Raw genomic sequence first — 21,411 nt, forward strand, 5'->3', positions numbered from 1 at the left:
AAGTGAAATGGAATTGGACCAATTGTATTGATTTGTTTTATTTTTTAAGTCTACTCATTGTTAATCTAATGTTTTAAAAGGTTTTTCAATTATTTTTTGCTGACCAAAATAAATAAGGAAAATGGGTACAAACCACTGTTTACCTAAATAATGCAATACATTTGTCAAAATATAATAATATAAAAAAAATTGGTTATAAACTATGAAATAAAAAGTAAATAAAGCTTACTCAATTTTTTCCCCTTTAAATTTTTTTTCAGATCTCATAAGTTTATCCAGCCATATAAACTGTCGTAGAGCTTTGGGAAGTAGGTGTCCATTGAGTCTTTTACATATTGTTGTAATGGCACTTGAGTTTGATTTAATGATGTCACATAGTGCATTTCCCAGTGCTTCACTCCCTGCACAGCTTAAAGGTGGTGGGGTCTTTTGCTGTACTTCTGCAATTCCTTCAAAATAATAAATCAAATCACATTTACATTACAGATGTATGGTAATTTAATAAAATGACTAAAATGCCAACCTATTTTGCCTTAAATTTCCATTAATTTCAATTATTTAGCAGTAATTACATTCTACACATTTAGTATAAAAAATGAAGTTTAAAGAGCATACTATTTATGACAAAACTGGAACCTATTATACATCCCCAAAATTTCCAAAGAAATCGGATGGATGGTATGTTTGTGTTGTTTCCTATTTCAAGGAGATTTATGTCAGTTTTTTTGCTCCTTGGTTTGCTATTAAAAAGTAATTGATGTATTACTATACCTTTTACCTTGTGTGGCACAGCAAATAGTGCTATTACTATATCTAATATTTAAATATCAAAAATCCATATCAAAAGTAAAGTGCTATTAGAGCTAAACCAGTGATTAACTGGTATAAAAAATTAAATAAAATAATAAATGACAATTAAAACTTATATCACCCATCATTTAGAGCTACAGTATAAATTTAACTAATGTACAAACAATTATACTAAATATCACAAAAAATAGTGCACATTTAATATATGTATATCGTTAAGTGCTGTGTCACACATATTCATTATAATGTATCAAACATATTCTTTGATATTCACACAGAAACTGTCAAATTGATTTCAACATGTTCAGCGTTTTTGTTAAGCGCAAAGGCCCAGATTCTCGTACATGGGCGTAATACTGCGGCGGCGTAACGTATGTCATTTACGTTACGCCGCCGCAAGTTTTACAGGCAAGTGCTTTATTCACAAAGAACTTGCCTGTAAAGTTGCGGCGGCGTAGCGTAAATCCCCCGGCGCAAGCCCGCCTAATTCAAATGAGCCGGGTAGGGGGCGTGGAGCATTTAAATTAGGCGCGTTCCCACGCTGAACGTACTGCGCATGCGCCGCCCCTAAAATTTCCCGACGTGCATTGCGCTAAATGACGTCGCAAGGACGTCATTGGTTTCGACGTGAACGTAAATGGCGTCCAGCCCCATTCACGGACGACTTACGCAAACAACGTACATTTTTTAATTTCGACGCGGGAACGACGGCCATACTTAACATTGGTTGCCCCTCATATAGCAGGGGCAACTTTACGCGTCGCAAATCTAACGTAAACGTCGTAACTTCACTGCGTCGACCGCGCGTACGTTCGGGAATTCGCGTATTTTGCTAATTTGCATACTCGACGGGGAAACGACGGAGGCGACACCTAGCGGCGAAAAAAATAATTGCATTTAAGATCCGACAGCGTAAGAGCCTTACGCCTGTCGGATCTAATGGTTATCTATGCGTAACTGATTCTAAGAATCAGTCGCATAGATACCATGGCCCAGATTAGGACTTACTATGGTGTACATTGCGTTGCGCTATCGTAAGCCCTTTGAGAATCTGGGCCAAACTTTTTATATATATTTGGATACCTTTTAACTTGCAGAGATGATGTAGGCAGGCTCGGATTGGCCATAGGGCAAACCGTGCACTTGCCTGGTGGGCTGCGGCCGCCGAGGCAGCCAGGCCGCAAGTCCTTGCAGGGCCCAAAGCTGGGCTGCTCTTTAAACCCGCACCACTTATCCAGCCTCTCCGAGGCCGCCCGGCTGCCTGCTAAGCTCAGCCATCGGCGCCGGGTGGACGAAAACATGAAGGGGGAGGAGCTAGATGAGACACCTACGGCTGCCCGTATAGGTCAGCTGCCGGTGCCGGTAAGCGTGACTAATAAAGGGGAGGAGCCAGGCAGACACCTTGGAGTCAGCAACAAGACACCTGTTCACAAAAAACTTGAGTGCTGCCCCCTGTAACCTGGATAGGAGGAGCATTCTCTCCATCTTCCTCCTGCAGTCTCCAAATGCCTGTGAGAGGTATAGGAGAAGCAGGCATTCCGAGCCTGCAGGAGTAAGATGGAGAGAATGATTCTTCTATATGCAGTCACCCCCACTGCTCCTCCTATCCTGCTTTTTTCTGCTGCCTGGGATCTTCAACTTACCCATACTCTTTGCCCCTCATGCTCTCCAGCCCCCCCCTATGCTCTCTACCTCCTCCAATGCTCTCCACCTCCCCCCATGCTCTCCACCTCCCCCATGCTCTCCACCTCCCCCCATGCCCCCCATGCTCTCCACCTCCCCCAATGCTCTCCACCTCCCCCATGCTCTCCACCCCCCATGCTCTCCACCTCCCCCAATGCTCTCCAGCTCCCCATGCTCTCCACCTCCCCCAATGCTCTCCAGCTCCCCCCGTGCTCTTCGCTGCCCCCTCTGTGGTCTATACATCCCCCCATGCTCTCTGCCACCCCCTGACTCTCCACATCCCCCCATGGTCTTTGCCACCCCCCCATGCTGTCCACTTCCCCCCTGTGCTCTACACCTCCCCAAATAATCTCCACCTCACTCCATGCTCTCCACCTCCCCATGCTTTCTACCGCCCTCCTGTGATCTCCACATCCCCCCATGCTCTCCGCTGCCCCCTTACTCCTTCCCTAGCCCCACCATCATGCACGGAGGAGTTCCCTGAACTGTTCAACCACAGTGTTGGGTACATGCTGCAAGAGGATGCGCAGCGTTTTAAAGACTACGATAATGGTACCCAGGTTGAGGAAGGCAGTAACATGAGCCCAGAGAGAGGGTTGCCCAAGAAGGACAAGAAACTGGCAGTCATGTTCCCCCAGCTGCTGCATACTGCCAGGTTTGCTCCATTGACGAGGAGGGAGGGGATGATGAGGTCACTGGCTCTACATGGGTGCCTGATAGGAGAGAGGAGGAGGCACATCTCCAACGAGGCAGGATGCCCTCCAGGATCCAGCTTAAGGGCAGCCAACCGACTGCATCACACCGCAGAGCTCCACATGTGCCGGGTGTGTGCTCTGCGTTTTTCCAAAAGTTCTTTGGTGTGGGCCTTTGTGAGACGTGTGCAGCAGATCGCATCGTTGCTGTTTGCAAAATATGTCTGAAGCGTGGCCAAAACAGCAGCCGCTTGGACACCACATGCTTGACCAGACATATGTCAAGCTCCCATGCAGTCCGGTGGCAACAGTACTTAAAAACCCACACCAAAGAACAAGGCAGACCTCTCCTTTCTCCTCATCAGCTGGGACTATAACCCCACTATACCTTCAGTCCTATCAGAAACCTGCACTGAGGAATGAAGGTGTAGAATTAGGTGTCCCAAGCACTTGCAGGCAATCTGCTAGCGGTACACCTAAATCCGATTGTAGCAGGCAAATTTCCCTACCCCAGTTGCTAAACCGTCGAAAGAAATTTGGTCCCAGCCATCCACATGCCCAGCGGCTAAATGCTAGCTTGGCTAAATTGCTAGCACTCCAACTGCTGCCTTTTGAGCTGGTAGACTCTGCCCCCTTTCGAAAATTTGTGGAATGTGCGGTACCTCAGTGGCAGGTTCCTCAAAAGCCATTTTTTTCTTGGAAGGCCATTCCGGCTCTCTACCGGCATGTGGAAGGCAATGTCCTGGCCTTGTTGGACAGGGCTGTCAGCGATAAGGTGCATATTAGCACTGACTTATGGTCCAGCAGGCATGGACAGGGACGTTATCTTTCTTTCACAGCGCACTGGGTAACTCTGCTGGCAGCTAGGAAGGATGCAGGACAGGGTGCAGTATTTTTGGAGCTTGTTCCGCCACCACGCCTCCAAAATACCGGTAGTGGTAATTCTGCCACACCTCTCTCCTCCATCCCCTCCTCTTCTTCTTCTCTATGGCCTCTTCCTGTTCAGATTTGTCCTCTGAACCAGCGGTGCTCCATAGGCATTCTAGGGGCTATGCAAGCACTCAGGCAAAAAGATGCCATGCAGTGCTTGAGTTGGTCTGCTGAGGGGACAGGAGCCACACTGGGGCAGAGATTCTGCCAGCTCTGCAGGGGCAGGCTCAGAGGTGGTTGACGCCACGCCAGCTTCAGCCAGGAATGGTTGTTTGCGACAATGGCACCAACCTCCTCTCCGCCCCTCCGACAGGGACACTTGACCCATGTGCCCTGTTTGGCTCACGTCCTTAATTTGGTGGTGCAGCAGTTCTTGTACTTCTACAATCTAATCTAATTGGACCAATTTGTGTAAGGTCCCATCATGTCTATGGGCATGTTAAATGTGTAATGCTCATATCTTCAGGCACCTTGACTCAAGAAGCAATCTGCAGATGCTCATAGACATAAGAACCGCAATCTACAATCATCTCTGACATGTTTCACAATTAAGAACACTTTTTCAAAGATGTGTACTAAGAGAAGTTGCTAACCTCAACACAAAACATAAGCTGTTTGGCTGTCCTGCAAGTCTAATGGCTTCAATAAATTCTTTGCTACTTACAAGTATGCCATAAGTGGTAATATTGAGCTTGCTCTGGGTCAGTAACAGAAAATATTGAGGCAACTAGATCAGTGGCAGCCAGGCTACTGGCATTTAACAAGAAGAGATCAGCAATGGCAACTTCCATACATGGGCGTCTGCTGTAATTTTTTCAATGGGGGGGCCCTTTGGCAGCGGCGATACACAGTCGCATTTTACCCTTTCTTCGACCGCTAGCGGGGGTTAAAAGCGCCCCCCCCCCACGTTAAAATGTAAAAAGACCCCACTGTGCCCCCTGTATCTTTCAATATCTCTTTGTCACTACTGTGTACCCCCTCTCCACAACTGCACCTCTGGACCCCTTTACATTACACAGCACCCTGCCTCACTGGACCCCTTTACATTACACAGCACCCTGCATCACTAGACCCCTTTACATTACACAGCACCATGCATCACTGGACCCCTTTACATTACATAGCACCCTGCATCACTGGACCCCTTTACATTACACAGTACCCTTCATCACCGGACCCCTTTACATTACACAGCACCCTGCATCATTGGACCCCTTTACATTACACAGCACCCTGCACATGATGCCATATGGAATGCAGCATGGCGGCGGGGGGAGGGGGATAAATGTCCTGCACTGTTCATGGTAACTCATGTATTAATGTCCTGCACTGGTCATAGTAACTCATGTATTAATGTCCTGGCACTGTGCAGGACATTAATACATGAGTTACCATGACCAGTGCAGGACATTTACCCCCCTTTCCCTCAAACTGCATCATTCCATATGGCATGCCGCATGCCATCAGCTTAATTTAGTTTAGTGTTTACTTGCAGTGACACTGACACGACTGATGCTGCTGTGCTGTCTGATTGTAATGAAGATATTGTTGCTGGTTGGTTCCTCCTCGGCGGTGCTGGCTCCTCTAGCAGGCAGCTCTCTACGCTCCTCCCATCATTCCCAGCCATGAATGATAATCCCCTCCCGCCGTGAGTGATGTCACACTGTGATGTCGAGCGCCGGGCAGGGCCATAAGGCGCGATGATCATATTGGCTGGCGTCGGCAAACAGGGGTGGAGTAAATGCAACACAGACACTCACAGACACAAATGATGACAGTAACAATCGGCGGCGCCGGCAGCCCTGGCCCACCGATGTGCAGAAGGCGGCGTGCCATTGTCAACACTCTTTTACGATTCCGGGCGGGGGGGGGGGCAAACGCCCTCCCTTGTCCTATGGAGCAGACGCCCATGCTTACATATTGCATTCGGTACATGTTTGTTTAAAAAAAAGGTAGATTTAGTCCTATTATTGAGACCCCACTTCTATTCTACATAAATTACCCTTTCTGGCTGTTCAGACAACAATTAAAGGATTCAAATAAAACATCAAAGGGATCTTTTCATAATGTATCACGCCATAATATAAAATGCAATTAGACAATCTGTTAAATGTTTTTATTAGTATTTTTCTGGTAACTGAGTATAGCTAAAAAAAGAAATATATTATTCCACCGTTCTTCTATTTCTCAATGTGTTTTATCTTCTAGTGACATCAATTGTCTTACGTAAGCATGTCCACAATAACATCCAATGTCATCTGTAATATTGTGCTCAGCTCGAGAACCTTTTTTTAGATCAACTAAAAAGAACTTGGTGTCATGCTAATGCTTGCCTGCTAAGAGTAAGGATTTACAGATTAGATTTGAAAGCATATATACTAAAACTGGGTCAGATTTGTCACCAGGAGTTACTAATTTTATACATCTTCATACCTCTAATTTTCCCATATTACACAGGCTGCAGAAATTGGGAAGACTGACATTGAAAAAAGGTGTTTATGTAATGTGTTTTTTCAACATTTTGTCATAGCAACCTAGTGGTTGATTTATGTAATCTAAGGGAAAGAAGGAAGAGCCTGAATTTTTTATTTATCTTTTTGCAAAAAAATATGATGAAATGCTGCAGGTATTTGATACTAACTACATCTCTCTGGGACCTCTAAGCATGTGCATGTTATACAGGAGCCAACAGGGTTTTTTCAACTAATGACTTTTCTGCAGGTGTCTATATTTCTTGCTAGAAACTAGGGAAGAATTAAAAGTAACATGGTACCCAAAACACTACGCAAGTAAAGTGATGGCAAGATTTATGTGTTACTGGAGAATCAGGTTAATTGTAACCATCTACCCAGTAAACTGGTAAAGGGGTTACCCTGGATTCTGTACCCACTCCCCACAACACAGAAGTAGTACAAATACACACCCAAAATTAAGAAAAGGTTTATTAGAAATAAAGTTAAAACCCCCTGCCTGGTTCAACATTTGAACATGAGTGTTGTTTTGTGTTACATAACTGTGTTGCCTAGGAATTCCAGTAAATATGCAGGGGATGAGATGAATATCTCCAATTAGGACACGTGACTGACTGAGGTTTTGAACTAAACACCAAAATGTTACAATGTTAATAAAAACACTTAAAGTGTAACTAAACCCACATCAGTCTGTATATGCACTAAGCATGCTTGTTATACTCACTGTGGAACCTAAGGAGTTAATCCTCTGCATTGTGTAAAAAGGCCGCTTGATCCTGTCTTCTCTGTTCCTCCCCTTCTTCCACAGTCCCCAAACAATCTCCTGATAGAACCGAGCCTTGGGGACAAGCTGTACATGCTCAGTTTGGTGTGCATTGCTAGAGAGTTTTTTTTTTAAAGAGTGCATGTGATCATCACAGGGCCAATCAGCACTATCCAGACAGAGGGTCAGTGGTCCTGCAGCCTCATTGGACAGTCAAAGGAGAATGAAAAGCCTCCTACAAGCTCTAACCAGATACTGATAGAAGTCAAAAGACTGCTATAAACTGCTGATGAGAAAGGGCATTTAGCAGTTTATATTTACTAAAATAATTGCATTTCCATGTTCTGTGTACTGTGTGAGACAAGATATAGTGAATGCAGGGTCCTGGGTTCATGCTGCTCATAAAATAAATTGTGACTTTTGGAATACCTAGGTAGAATATCATGGAGTAAATATATATTTTTCTGTTGCAGATATTAATTGCTACATTTTCTGCCAAAAGTAAAAAATTGTGTTGTGGATTAATGTGAAGTGTTATTCAATCCTCCCCCAACATAGGTAGTTTGATTACAGGGATCAATGTTACAAGGGGGTAAATGATTTATGGTGGAAACTTTTAAAGTGTATTATTGCTAGTCTATTTAGATATAGATGACTGAAGCTCCTAATAGTCTCCTCAGAATAATAAATCAATTGGATAAATTATCATAATACCAAGCAATGTGAATTCATCACTCATATTTCCAGTTTTACAATAGCAACATAAAATGGATTACCTTTGTACTTGTTTAATTTGAATCTCTCTGCCTTGTCCATTGCAAAAGATAAATCTTTACTCTCCACTGATTTTGGCCGTCTCCTTGAGAATGATCTCCAAGCTAGTAGCTCATTATCCATTCCAGAATAGTCCTGAAAATGTAAAAGTAAATACTGTGTAGATCTGTTATTATCTGTACATATTTGTTTGCCAGGAACCCTAATTAACTGTTGCATATCAATTACAAAAGAGTAAATAAATTAAAGTAAAATATACTTTGCTTACCATCATTTTGGCAACATTACTTTGGCAATTGCTGAAGCTACTAGTTGCCAAGATCAAATCCATCTTATTTTCAACTAGATTAAAGGTGTGATTGACAAAATGTGTCATTTCTGCTGAGAGTTTAGCAGGGTCACCTACAAAAAATAGAGCAAAATTAGCATATCTATTATTCTGACTATATAGGGTGTATAGTAGTTATATCTGCTTGCAAGCAGTGAAAGGCACATGCCTATGCCTATAGTATATTTATTGACTGTTTGTTTTGATACAATTATTGCAAGGTTAGACAAAAGGTGTGCATTGCAGTATATTCCACCTGTCAATTAATTAGCTGTAAGAGCACCAACATCTATTATAGTCATTGGTGGAAAGCTGGAAAAAGTAGTAGGCCTGATATCAGAGGGAAAAATGTAATTACCTAATTTATTTTCCTATCTATTTAGACAAAAAGAAGATCCCTGTTCCATTGCATTGGTGAAGTGAGAAACGACACTTGAAATATACTAAGAATCTGATATATACAGTGCCTTGCGAAAATATTCGGCCCCCTTGAACTTTGCGACCTTTTGCCACATTTCAGGCTTCAAACATAAAAATATAAAACTAATTTTTTTTGAAGAATCAACAACAAGTGGGACACAATCATGAAGTGGAACGAAATTTATTGGATATTTCAAACTTTTTTAACAAATAAAAAACTGAAAAATTGGGCGTGCAAAATTATTCAGCCCCCTTAAGTTAATACTTTGTAGCGCCACCTTTTGCTGCGATTACAGCTGTAAGTCGCTTGGGGTAGGTCTCTATTAGTTTTGCACATCGAGAGACTGAAATTTTTGCCCATTCCTCCTTGCAAAACAGCTCGAGCTCGGTGAGGTTGGATGGAGAGCATTTGAGAACAGCAGTTTTCATTTCTTTCCACAGATTCTCGATTGAATTCAGGTCTGGACTTTGACTTGGCCATTCTAACACCTGGATATGTTTACTTGTGAACCATTCCATTGTAGATTTTGCTTTATGTTTTGGATCATGGTCTTGTTGGAAGACAAATCTCTGTCCCAGTCTCAGGTCTTTTGCAGACTCCATCAGGTTTTCTTCCAGAATGGTCCTGTATTTGGCTCCATCCATCTTCCCATCAATTTTAACCATCTTCCCTGTCCCTGCTGAAGAAAAGCAGGCCCAAACCATGATGCTGCCACCACCATGTTTGACAGTGGGGATGGTGTGTTCAGGGTGATGAGCTGTGTTGCTTTTACGCCAAACATAACGCTTTGCATTGTTGCCAAAAAGTTTGATTTTGGTTTCATCTGATCAGGGCACCTTCTTCCACATGTTTGGTGTGTCTCCCAGGTGGCTTGTGGCAAACTTTAAACGACACTTTTTATGGATATCTTTAAGAAATGGCTTTCTTCTTGCCACTCTTCCATAAAGGCCAGATTTGTGCAGTATACGACTAATTTCAGCTGTAGATCTCTGCAGTTCATCCAGAGTGATCATGGGCCTCTTGGCTGCATCTCTGATCAGTCTTCTCCTTGTATGAGCTGAAAGTTTAGAGGGTGGGCCAGGTCTTCGTAGATTTGCAGTGGTCTGATACTCCATTTCAATATTATCGCTTGCACAGTGCTCCTTGGGATTTTTAAAGCTTGGGAAATCTTTTTGTATCCAAATCCGGCTTTAAACTTCTCCACAACAGTATCTCGGACCTGCCTGGTGTGTTCCTTGTTCTTCATGCGCTTTAAACGGACCTCTGAGACTATCACAGTGCAGGTGCATTTATACGGAGACTTGATTACACACAGGTGGATTCTATTTATCATCATTAGTCATTTAGGTCAACATTGGATCATTCAGAGATCCTCACTGAACTTCTGGAGAGAGTTTGCTGCACTGAAAGTAAAGGGGCTGAATAATTTTGCACGCCCAATTTTTCAGTTTTTTATTTGTTAAAAAAGTTTGAAATATCCAATAAATTTCGTTCCACTTCATGATTGTGTCCCACTTGTTGTTGATTCTTCAAAAAAAAATACAGTTTTATATCTTTATGTTTGAAGCCTGAAATGTGGCAAAGGGTCGCAAAGTTCAAGGGGCTGAATACTTTCACAAGGCACTGTAGTTTATGCAAATGGGAGCTTTGGTCTCTGTTTGAAGCAAATGTAGCTCTCTTTCCCATAAGAGCTTATAGGGTTCATGGAACCATCCGATGGGCACAATAATGATGTACTTTAGCCAGGGCCGCTGATAGGGGGGACCACCAGCCCTCCTGTAGGGGGCACGGGCACACAGCTACTGAAAGTCAGTTTCTCTCCCTCCCTCTGGGTTTCAGCTGCTGCAGGGAGAGACACAGGGCATCATTCCTATAATTCCTTCCCCTGCATCGATCTCCTTCCTTGTTCTGCCCACTTCTGATCCCCCAGGTGCCCTATGTCACTGTGATGCACCACAGTTTTAATATATTGGTGGGGGCCCCGCCAGGTAGGCTGTACGGGGCCCCCCGTGATTTCTAGCAGCAACCCTGACTTCAGCACTCCCAAATAAAGGCTAATGCAAGAGAACAGGACACATCTCAAAGATTTGTGTCAGCCAGCATTCTCAAGTGCTTGTGTGTACAACAAATGCATTGTTCCATATGATTTATTAAACCCTCCAGGCTGCTATGCACTGCTTTACTCTGTTTGCATAAACCCTAAAGTCTGGGTTAATGGTTTAATGGATATAGAAAATAAAGTAATAAGTACAGCGCAATATAGATAAAACAATGTCCATCCGACAATAAAAGGAACTACAAATCCCAGAATGTAAGATGAAATCCCTTGTGAAAGATCCGATCCGCTGGTTATTCTAGGTGACAAGCCTTCCACCACAAAGCCAATGCTCTTACAAAGCCAATGCAGTGAAACGAGAACATCCAGAGCAAGTATAGAAAACAAGGGAACACGTTCTAAGTGCTCTCCATTGATTTATTTAAAAAAAAATAAAAAAAATAGCATATGGTTATGGCACCAATATCGTGCTACATATGAAACAAAAAATGGCAGTAAATAGCAAAACACATGAGATCCAAAGATCCAGAGATGACAGCAGGTGACGTCTGCAAGATAGCTCCTTCCCCCTCCATTTAATAGAGGTGGCCTAAGGATTTCAACTCTAATAAAAAGTAAGAGGGGAGCATGAAAAGCATAAAAAATAAGGGCGAGAGCATATATAAGACTGAGACCCGCTAGCACAATTACAGGCAGGATCTTCATGTGCACACATGATATAAAATATTATTTTGTCATAATGTCTAACAAGTAGATAACCATTTCAGATCTGTAAAATCTTAAATTGTGGTTTCAGGTTTGTGTTTAAGAAGAGGAAGAGAAAACATCAGAAACAAAGAATATATTTTTTCCCTGGAAATCCCCATAACATCTTTAGGACTTGTAAATTATTTAGTGCACATTAAGACTAAGGATATAATAAAGTAGCCCACAGTTAAGGGTGTATTCTCTATACCACCTATTGTGATTGTAGACCTGTTCTCTACACTATCTGACAGGATTTCTGGTCTTCTACCTAAACCATGCACCATGGCTTGAGTATATTCCGAATTAGAACTAAAAGATGGTGGGGGGATATCAACCTTAAAACAGAAAAGTCTGCTTTCTCCACAGATCACTAGGATTTTGAGACAAATTTTGATACTATAAATAAAAATAAAAAAGGGCAGGTAGACAGGATTTTTAAAGCAGAAGAGACAAGCTGAGCAGATGATGTGCGCGCACGTGTAGGTGGGAGGTGTAGGTGGGAGGTGCCGGAGCGCTCCATGGCGTGCGGTCACGGGAGCGGGAGTGGAGAGCCGACGGATCCAGCAGCGGGCCGGTGGATGTCAGAGTGAGAGGCTGACACCCCCGGCGACCGAGTCGGAGACTCACCCCCCGCCCTGCACGGCTCGACGAAAGAACCCCCCCGTACGGTCGGGACCCAGAGGGATACCTGGTGACCCGGAAGAAGCCACGTGATTGGCCAGCACCACGCCGGGAGCAGCTGTGGAGCGGAGGACGCGGTGCTACGAACGGGGATGACACAGGACAGAAAACGGAGCCCCAGCAGCACTGGCAGCGGCAGCAACAGGTCGCCAAGGAGGTCCTGAGGTTGGGTGAGACGCTCAGTAGAGCCGAGCAGGGTCGGGTGCCACCCCGTGCCCCCCCCCCCTCCTCCTTGGGGCCCCCCCCCCCTGATCCCCCTGGTATTGTGTTGTTGCGCTGGGACTCTTTTCAGGTGCCGCAGCCCAGGAGACAAATGGGAAAAAAAAAAAAAAAAAATACTTGATTAAGTACTTTACTATATATGCAATGAGCTAAAACTATATACACGGGGATAAGGACTGAGCCATGGTCTTGATACAATGAGATAGTGGGACTATTTGTCATTATTATTAAGGTATTGCTTTTCATGATCACCAAGCAAGAGACTGAACGTTTATGGGCGATTTTTAAATAAGTACCAAGCTGACAAGTGTCTCTAAAGATTAAGAGAAATAAGTTGCCTACCCTACAGGAAAGAGACTTGTGGTAGAAATCCTATTGGATGCTGAGCGGACTTTGACACGCGCTTCTTTTCGCCTTTTTATTCTTTCCTTTTCTCACCCACTCTTCATCAGTGTTCCTTCCCTGCCTGATCTCCTTCTGTGTATTATGGCGGTAGGGTGAGTATACCTTGCAGCCAGTATTTTGAGGGGCAGTTGGACCAGGGAAGGCATACTGGTGAGTCCTACTTTTCTCTGGTATACATATAAAAAAATCTGTATATAATACACTAACCTATGAAGGAGCAGGACTCCCCCTATATACAAAAGGACTGTATTGATCAAATAAGGATAACTAGTCCGGCAATGTAACCATAGGCTGAAGGGAATAGCGTGCCAAGGGATGCTGAATAGAGCTTAACCTCCAGGTGCCTATAGAAGATTATAACATCTCGCCAGACAACATTGAGAATTGTATACAGTGTTTAACCGGGTGAAGACAATCAAAATAGATAAAGAGTTAAAATCCTGGGGAATCTAACCTGTAGAAAGCCCCCTATGGGTTAGGAGGACAAGCCAGAGAAAACACCGCAGCTCAAAATTTAAAATCATATGGAAGACAGTTCAGACACAAGAAGATAAAAAAAAAAAAAAAAAAACAGTTTGGTTTGTCCATTGCAATAATTAAGCTAGGTAGCGGACGGGGAGTAGGCGGGACTCAATAGGGAGGCGGAGAGGAGGTGCCCCTATTCCGGGCCCTTTTCATTTGCCTTCTTACTTCTTACTTCCCCGTCTGGCCCTCCCTTCTCCCGGTGCGTTATACGGGGGATTCCTCCCCTGTATTTTCTTTCCTTGCTGACGCTCTTGGCCATATCCTTCTTCTTTGTCATCTGTAATCCCACTGCGCCTTATTTCTCCTCTTAAAGGGAGAGGAGAAAATAACAAGAGGAGAATAGTTACCCCCATATAGAGGAGCTAAGGCAAGGTTGGAAAAAAAAAAAAAGGGGGGGGAAAAAAATCATTAAGAGTAGATTGAAAAAATCCTCATTCAAACTGGGGAAGAGAATTAGACCCTCCAATAAAATGAATAGGTCAACGAGAGGTGTCACCATAAAACCCTCTAAGAACAACCCGGGGAATAGCTCTATACAGCAATATATGACACAAGAGGGGAGTCTTAAAAGTCCGGGACTCGCAAAAAAGACGGAAAGGAAGAAGAATGAATCAAAAAAGGGAGCGAATAGTGCGGAGAGCTCTAAAAGTGAAACTACAATAGAAAGTGAGCAAGACCACAATAACACTGAAGTTTTGGTCCCAGACACACAGCCCCCTACAAAGGCAGAAATGAACGCTATGCTATTAAGGATGGAAAATGTCATAAAGACAGAGATCAATAAGGTGAGAGTGGACCTCGGAGGACTCAGAGAAAGAGTAGTAGAGACAGAAAGGAGATTAGAAGAACAGGATCAAGAAATAAAAGTCCTGAAAGGGCAGGTTAAGGCCCTGACCGAGAGTCAGAGAGTAGCGGCTTACAGGATAGAGGACCAGGAGAATCGCAACAGGCGACAGAACCTTAGAGTTAGAGCGATAGTTGAGGAAAAGGAGGAAGACCTCATGGAGGTCATGAATACAATTTTTTGCCCCTTACTTGACAGACCAGCAGATGCGAAGCCCCTCAAAATCGAAAGAGTGCATCGAGTGGGAAATCCTCAGATGATAGATAGATACGGGCCAAGAGATGTTGTTGTTCGGTTCAAGAATTTCGCTGATAAAGCAGAAATTTGGGGAAGACTTAGGGGGAAACCCCCCCTGAGATATAGAGAGACTGACTTACAAATATTTTCTGATCTATCTAAAGAAACACTGGCAAGGAGAAGGCATCTGAAACCACTCTTAGAGCTGATGCGGGCACAAAATATAAAGTACCAATGGGGCTTCCCGGCATGCCTTATAGGCATTAAGGGAGGTAAAACGGCTCGACTAAGATTTCCGGAAGAACTGAATGACTTTTGCTCTAAAATGCAGATAGCACCCCCCGATTTATCGGCTTGGGTGGATTAGGGATGTTCTGAATTGCCTGGAATCCCGGGATTATGGACCGGGGGGGGGGGAGGGGGGGAGCCAGGGGAGTGCCTGAGCACCACCACAATTAGAGGAGTTGAGGGTGAAGATGAGAAATCGCCCTTCCAAGGCTCATAGGCCAAAAATAGGCCAGGGGGGAGGAGGGAGGGAGGGGGGATGGGATGGAGGAGGGAATGGGAAGAGTGGGGGGGTGGGGGGAGGCAGAGAGACCATCTGACTGACTTCACAAGAAAATATTCCAAACACTTAAAAAAAAAAAAAAAAGATATATGACAGATGTCAAGTTTCTCTCATATAATGTAAAGGGACTAAATTCCCATATTAAAAGACACAAAATTCTCTGTGAATTAACACAGTATAAAACAGATATTGCCTATCTTCAAGAGACCCATATTACCTTGGAATCCAATATAAAGCTCTACTCAACAGAATACCCGATATGGTATTATGGGGATACAATCTCATCGCGATCCCGGGGGGTTGCTATTGGATTCGCTCGTAGAATACGATTCACATTGGTGGATAGACAAACAGACCCGGAGGGGAGATTTCTGTTCCTGAAAATAAAACTGGGAGGAGAGATCTATACCCTAGCTAATGTATACGCCCCCAATGTAAACTCGGTTAAATATATTAGTAAAATCATGAGAAAACTAAAAGAATTTGAAGAGGGCCATGTAGTTTTGATGGGAGATTTCAATTTCTGTATGAGTCCAAGCCTCGATAGTACGTCCTGTGCACAGGGGACAAATCGTGAGCAACTAAAAATACTGATCAAACAAATGACACAAAATCAAATGGTGGATGTATGGCGGATCCTCAATCCGAGGGCCCGCGACTACACGTTTTTCTCACCTGTGCATGGGACGTACTCGAGGATCGACTATGCCCTCGTCGACCACAGACTTCTGGAGAGTGTGATAGAAGCAAGGTGTGAGATCATGACGTTATCAGACCACGCCCCTATAACTTTAAAAATAAAAACTTCTATACAAAAAGACACACCACCAGAATGGAGATTGGACGAGAGTCTGTTGGGGGACGAGGAGGTAGCGGAGAGGATACAGAAAGAGTTGGAATGTTATTTTCAGGAGAACGACAAGGAGGATATCTCAAGAGCATCCCTTTGGGAGGCCCATAAAGCGTATATAAGGGGAATTTTTATTGTAGAAGGGGCAAGGAAAAACAAAATAAGATCGAGTAAATTAAAAACACTAAGGGAGGAGATATATCGGCTAGAACAGGAACATAAGTCACAGGGGCAAAAGAGGGAAATATTTCATAAGTTGAGTATAAGAAGGGATGAATATAGAGCTCTGGCGGAACAAGAAACTAAGAAACATATAGACCGGACAGAGAGAGAAAGATACGTCTGGGGAAACAAACCTAGTAAAAATTTGGCCAGAATGGTAAGAAAAAAGAAAACTAGGAATTTTATAGAAAAAATCAGAGACAGGAATGGTGACTTAGTATATGCGACAAATAAAATAGCAGAAGTATTCCGGAGCTACTATGAAGAACTTTACGATATCCAACAAAAGATCAGGTGCCCACGCGAAAAAATGGACAAGAGTAGGGAAATACTACAGTTAGCCAATCTCCCAAAATTAGAAGAAGAGGAGGTAGAAGAGATGGAAGGTTTAATAACGGAACAGGAAATAAGGGAGGCCTTAAAAAACACTCCTAAGGGGAAAAGTCCCGGGCCAGATGGCTTTACATCTGCCTACCTACAAAAGTTCAGTACCATCTTAATCCCCAGACTCTGCCAATACTTTAATGGCCTTGGAACTGACTATGAAATGAGTAGAGAGGCTTTAACAGCAACGATTACAGTGATCAAAAAAGAGGGAAAGGATAATACGACTTGTTCGGGTTATCGACCGATCTCACTCCTAAACGCAGATACGAAACTGTATGCAAAAATTTTAGCGGAAAGAATGAAGGGAGCGATGACAGCCATCATCCACCCAGACCAGGTAGGTTTTATACCTGGGAGGGAGGGAAAGGATAATGGTGTGAGGGCGCTCCTTCTCCTGGAGCAGATCAAAGAAAGTGGGACCCCCGGTCTATTCCTGTCGGTTGATGCTGAGAAAGCTTTCGACAGGGTAGACTGGGGATTCCTGATACAAACTCTAGAATTCATAGGAATAGGTCCAGGGATGATAAGGAGAATAAAAACCCTATATTTCCACCCGTGTGCAAGGATCAAAATTAACGGATCCTTATCCGCCCCTTTTGAGATGAAAAATGGGACTAGGCAAGGATGTCCCCTATCCCCCCTCCTCTTTGTCCTAGCATTGGAACCCCTCCTGGCAATGGTCCGACAAAACCCAGAAATCTATGGGGTAGGAGTAGGCGAAGATGAGCATAAACTGTCAGCCTTTGCTGATGATTTATTATTCTACATAAGTAGCCCAAGAGTCACCCTCCCGAAGTTAATAGATACCTTAAAACAATATGGCGAGGTCTCAAACTTTAAAATGAATACAACAAAAACGGAGATTTTGAATATTAATATCCACAAAGACGAAGAACTATATTTGCGGAAGAAATTTAATTTCTCCTGGCAAAGAGAGATAAAGTATTTGGGTATAAAAATGGCAAATACTTTGAAAAAAATATATAGAATAAACTTTATCCCCCTTCTCGACGAAATTAAAAGAGAAATTAAAACTATATACAATAGACCAATATCGTGGTTTGGGAGGATAAATGTGGTAAAAATGGTACTTATCCCCAAAATTTTGTATAAATTCCAAATGGTCCCAATTTATTTGCCTCCGTCATATATTAAAATAATTAACTCTCTTCTAATGAAATACATATGGAACAATAAAAAACATAGAGTCTCTGCCCAAATTCTAAAACGAACCAAGAAAAAAGGCGGCCTGGCTGTACCTGACATTAGATTATACTACAACGCTTCGGTCCTCACACGGGTCATAGAATGGGCTAAAGAGTCACAGGATAAAAGGTGGATAAGTATTGAATGCACCTTAGCGAGGGCACAGTTAGGGAGATTAATCTGGAACCCCCCACACTATAGAACCCTACACACGTCAACACACGCAATTACACATAACGCTTTAAGGGTATGGGATCGATTACACAAACAATTAAAAACGAAATTCAACTCACCCCTTATAGATTTGAAAGAAAACTAATATTTTGCACCTGGGACTAAAGAGGTAGGTGGTAAGTGGATTAAAAATAGAACACAGTTAAAAGACATAACACTAGAGGGCAAAATTATGACCCTTCACGAAATTAGGATTGAAATGGAGGCACTCAGCGAGTGGAGATACCTTCAGTTGGTGTCATTCGTTAAGTGCCTCCCACACCCATTGAGGTCACGAGAGGAGTACACTACATTGGAACAGATGTGTAGTACCGAAAGCTCAAAAGGAAATATCTCCAAAGTATATAAATATTTACAGAAAATAGACGAGTCGGATACGCTAAACTACATACAGAAATGGGAGAGAGACCTAGGAGTTCCAAGGGGGAAGACGACCATAGGGAGAATCCTTAATTTGACACATACTTCGGCGGTTGATGTAAAAACCGCCGAGATGAACTTCAAGTGTCTGACAGGATGGTACACTACCCCAGATAAAATGGCCAAATTCGGAGTAGGGGAGTCAGAGGAATGTTGGAGAGGATGTGAGGCAAGAGGAACGATGGCCCACCTGTGGTGGGACTGTGTAAAAATCAAAACATTCTGGGGAAAAGTTTTGGCTTTGATAAAAGAGATAACTAAAAAAGAATTGGAAAATAATCCTTGGATAGTCCTTTTTCATGGGGGAGAAACGCCAGTGAACGATTATAGGGGATCACTAATTCCGCATTTGTTGAACTCTGCGAAACGATTGATACCCCTAAAATGGAGAAACCCGGTAAGCCCGCAAATATGGGAATGGATCGACTCTGTAGAGGGTACTTATAGGAGGGAGAAAGTAAAATACGGTGGCGAAAAGAACAAGGCAGGAAACAAGGATATCTGGGAAACATGGATTGATTTTAAAAAGTCTTGGAAATACGCAGAAAACATGAGAGAGGAATAAGACTGCAGTAATATAGGAAATAAAAATACTAGGTGGAGTCGGGAGATGGTCTGGGAGGGGTGGGAAGGGTAGTGGGGGGGAGGGAGGGGAGGGAGGGGACTGGGATGGGGTGATGTGTCACGTCATTACGTAATGATAGCATGTTGGATCTCGTATATATGAGGAACGCTCTAGCCCGTTTAAATTGTTAAAGGGCTGAAAGAAGATATGCTTAAAAAAAAAAAAAAAAAAAAAAAAAAAAATTTTAAACAATATGCAAATAGCAGAATAACAAATATAGAATTAAGAAAAAAAAAATATATATAAATAAACTACCACAAATGATGCTATACCTGAAATAGAGACGGAATTATGAATAAAATCATGAGTAGGTCTCTTGCTGTGGTTATGTCTGACGTGAAAAAAAAAAGAAAAAAAAAGAAAAAAAAAAAAAGGAAAAAAAAAAAAGAAAAAAAAAAAGAAGAGACAAGCTTCATCTCTTCTGCATTAAAGCTGCTTACCTGCCTCTCCGCCTGTCAGGAAAGACGAAATGTGCCCAGGCGCATTGTTATACCCAGACAGAGAAATCCTGTTAGCTATACCTATTGCCAGGAAAGACTAAATGTGCTCAGGTGCATAGTTATGCGCAGACTGGAAATTATGACCCGTGCTCATGCATATGCATGCACATGCCAGTGTGCACAGTGGCGTGCATGTTTGCCGCAAGACTGGCACCCAGTGGGCTTTTTAAACACCACTGCTGCACTAGTACCTTGCCTTATGGTCTACAGTGTTCTGCTATCTGCTACCTGTTCCTGTGTTTGATCTCTTGTTGCCATTCTGATCCATCTGACCATGCGCGTAAACTGACCCCTGGCTTGCTCTTCGACCACGTCTCTGCCTGATCCTTCTGCCTGTCTATCTACAATTGCCAACTCCAGCCTGAGCATGACTACTCTTCTGTCTGCTGCTCTGTTCCTGACATGCCTGCTAGTGACCGACCCAGCTTGCGTAACCCTGCTCTGTGTCCAGCCTGTGCTGACCATCCCTGTTGCCTGTCAACTACCTGCTGTCTTTCACCCTGGCAAGTGCTTGCTACTTGTTACTCACCAGCCTACCAAGTGCCTGCTGACTGTCTACCAACCTGCTGCCATGCATCATGATTCAGCCTGCATTCAAGTGTGCACAGACATCTCATCTGCAGCCATCATCACCAGAGAACTGCCAGGCACTAGTCCCACTCCAGGCTCTTGTGCCTCCTGTTATTTTACCAGGGGTACTGAGCTTGAGGTGTAAGAGATCACCTTCCTCTCCATATCAGGCTCCATCACCAGGTATGTGACACCGCCCCTGTCCAGTAACCTGAGCAAGCACAGCTCACTGCACACATTTGGCAATGCTGAATCTGATGGAACTCCCACACATGCGCAGGAGTGTCATCATTTTTGCCTGGCCAATGGCAGCGGCTGGTGATTGAGACCTGGAAGCCGAGGAGTTGCAGAGACGATGCATCGCTGGACTCAAGGTGAGTATAGTTCAGCTTCAAAAAAGGTCATTAACTCTTGTACATATGTATTTTTTATATAAAAAATATATATATACACTTTCCCATCAGAGCAGTCACATTGATACTTCTATATAACCACACATAGAGACATCAACGTGACTTCTCTAATAGGAAAGTTTATATATATTTTTGTTATAAACAATAAGTATTTATATTTGTGATATGTGCAAATGGTTATGGTGCATTAATTCCCCAACATTTGTATCCATCTTTGAGAATTTATTTTATGGATACGTATGTTGGATGGAATGCTCCCCTTGATTGTGGGGAGACAGCATGGACTTTACATTTAAATAATAGCATACACTTCTTGTTTGTCTAGTGACTATTAATCTTAATACAACAATGGCTAGGTGTTTCAAACCTGAAGGATAACATCCCATTTGCTCTGCTGTTTTTGTCCAAAGTTCCGACAGACAGTTTTGTTTGTTTTTTTCCAGTTTCTCAAATTCAATCTTACTTATGCTTGGAGGATGCTTAAAATATGAGAAAAGGAGAAATAATTGCAGAGTAAAATAATATTACTATAATTTACTATATTCTCAAGATGTGTTAAGTACACACTGCTCTGGACACCTGCAGCATTACACATTTCCACAAGATGCATTTAAACAATCAGAGAGGGTTTCAAAATATAATAAAATGTATTCAAATCTTAATCGCTGTATTTTTCTTTTTGGGTCTATTATTCATTAAAGCCTAATTCAGGCAACAGATGTTTCTATTAGTTTTGTAACATTTTGTAAAAGGCATATAAACTCTAGGATGTGTTTTTTTGCAATCTGTGTCCCAAATAGGAAGCTATTCCATACTTCTTATCAGGA

General features: G+C 43.0%; 1 protein-coding gene across 1 annotated transcript in view; it reads right to left on the bottom strand.

The window, feature by feature from the left end:
- Positions 1–225: 225 nt before the first annotated feature.
- Positions 226–21,411, bottom strand: part of LOC120928274 — a 75,530-nt gene continuing 54,344 nt past the window's right edge. The window contains exons 4-7 of the mRNA XM_040339374.1: positions 20,952–21,063; positions 8,392–8,525; positions 8,126–8,258; positions 226–449 (exon numbers count right to left, since the gene is read on the bottom strand). Of these exons, the coding sequence (XP_040195308.1) occupies positions 226–449; positions 8,126–8,258; positions 8,392–8,525; positions 20,952–21,063 (603 nt within the window). The remainder of the gene's footprint in view (positions 450–8,125; positions 8,259–8,391; positions 8,526–20,951; positions 21,064–21,411) is intronic.

This window comes from Rana temporaria, chromosome 2 (genome assembly GCF_905171775.1).
Source record: "Rana temporaria chromosome 2, aRanTem1.1, whole genome shotgun sequence".
Taxonomy (NCBI): domain Eukaryota; kingdom Metazoa; phylum Chordata; class Amphibia; order Anura; family Ranidae; genus Rana; species Rana temporaria.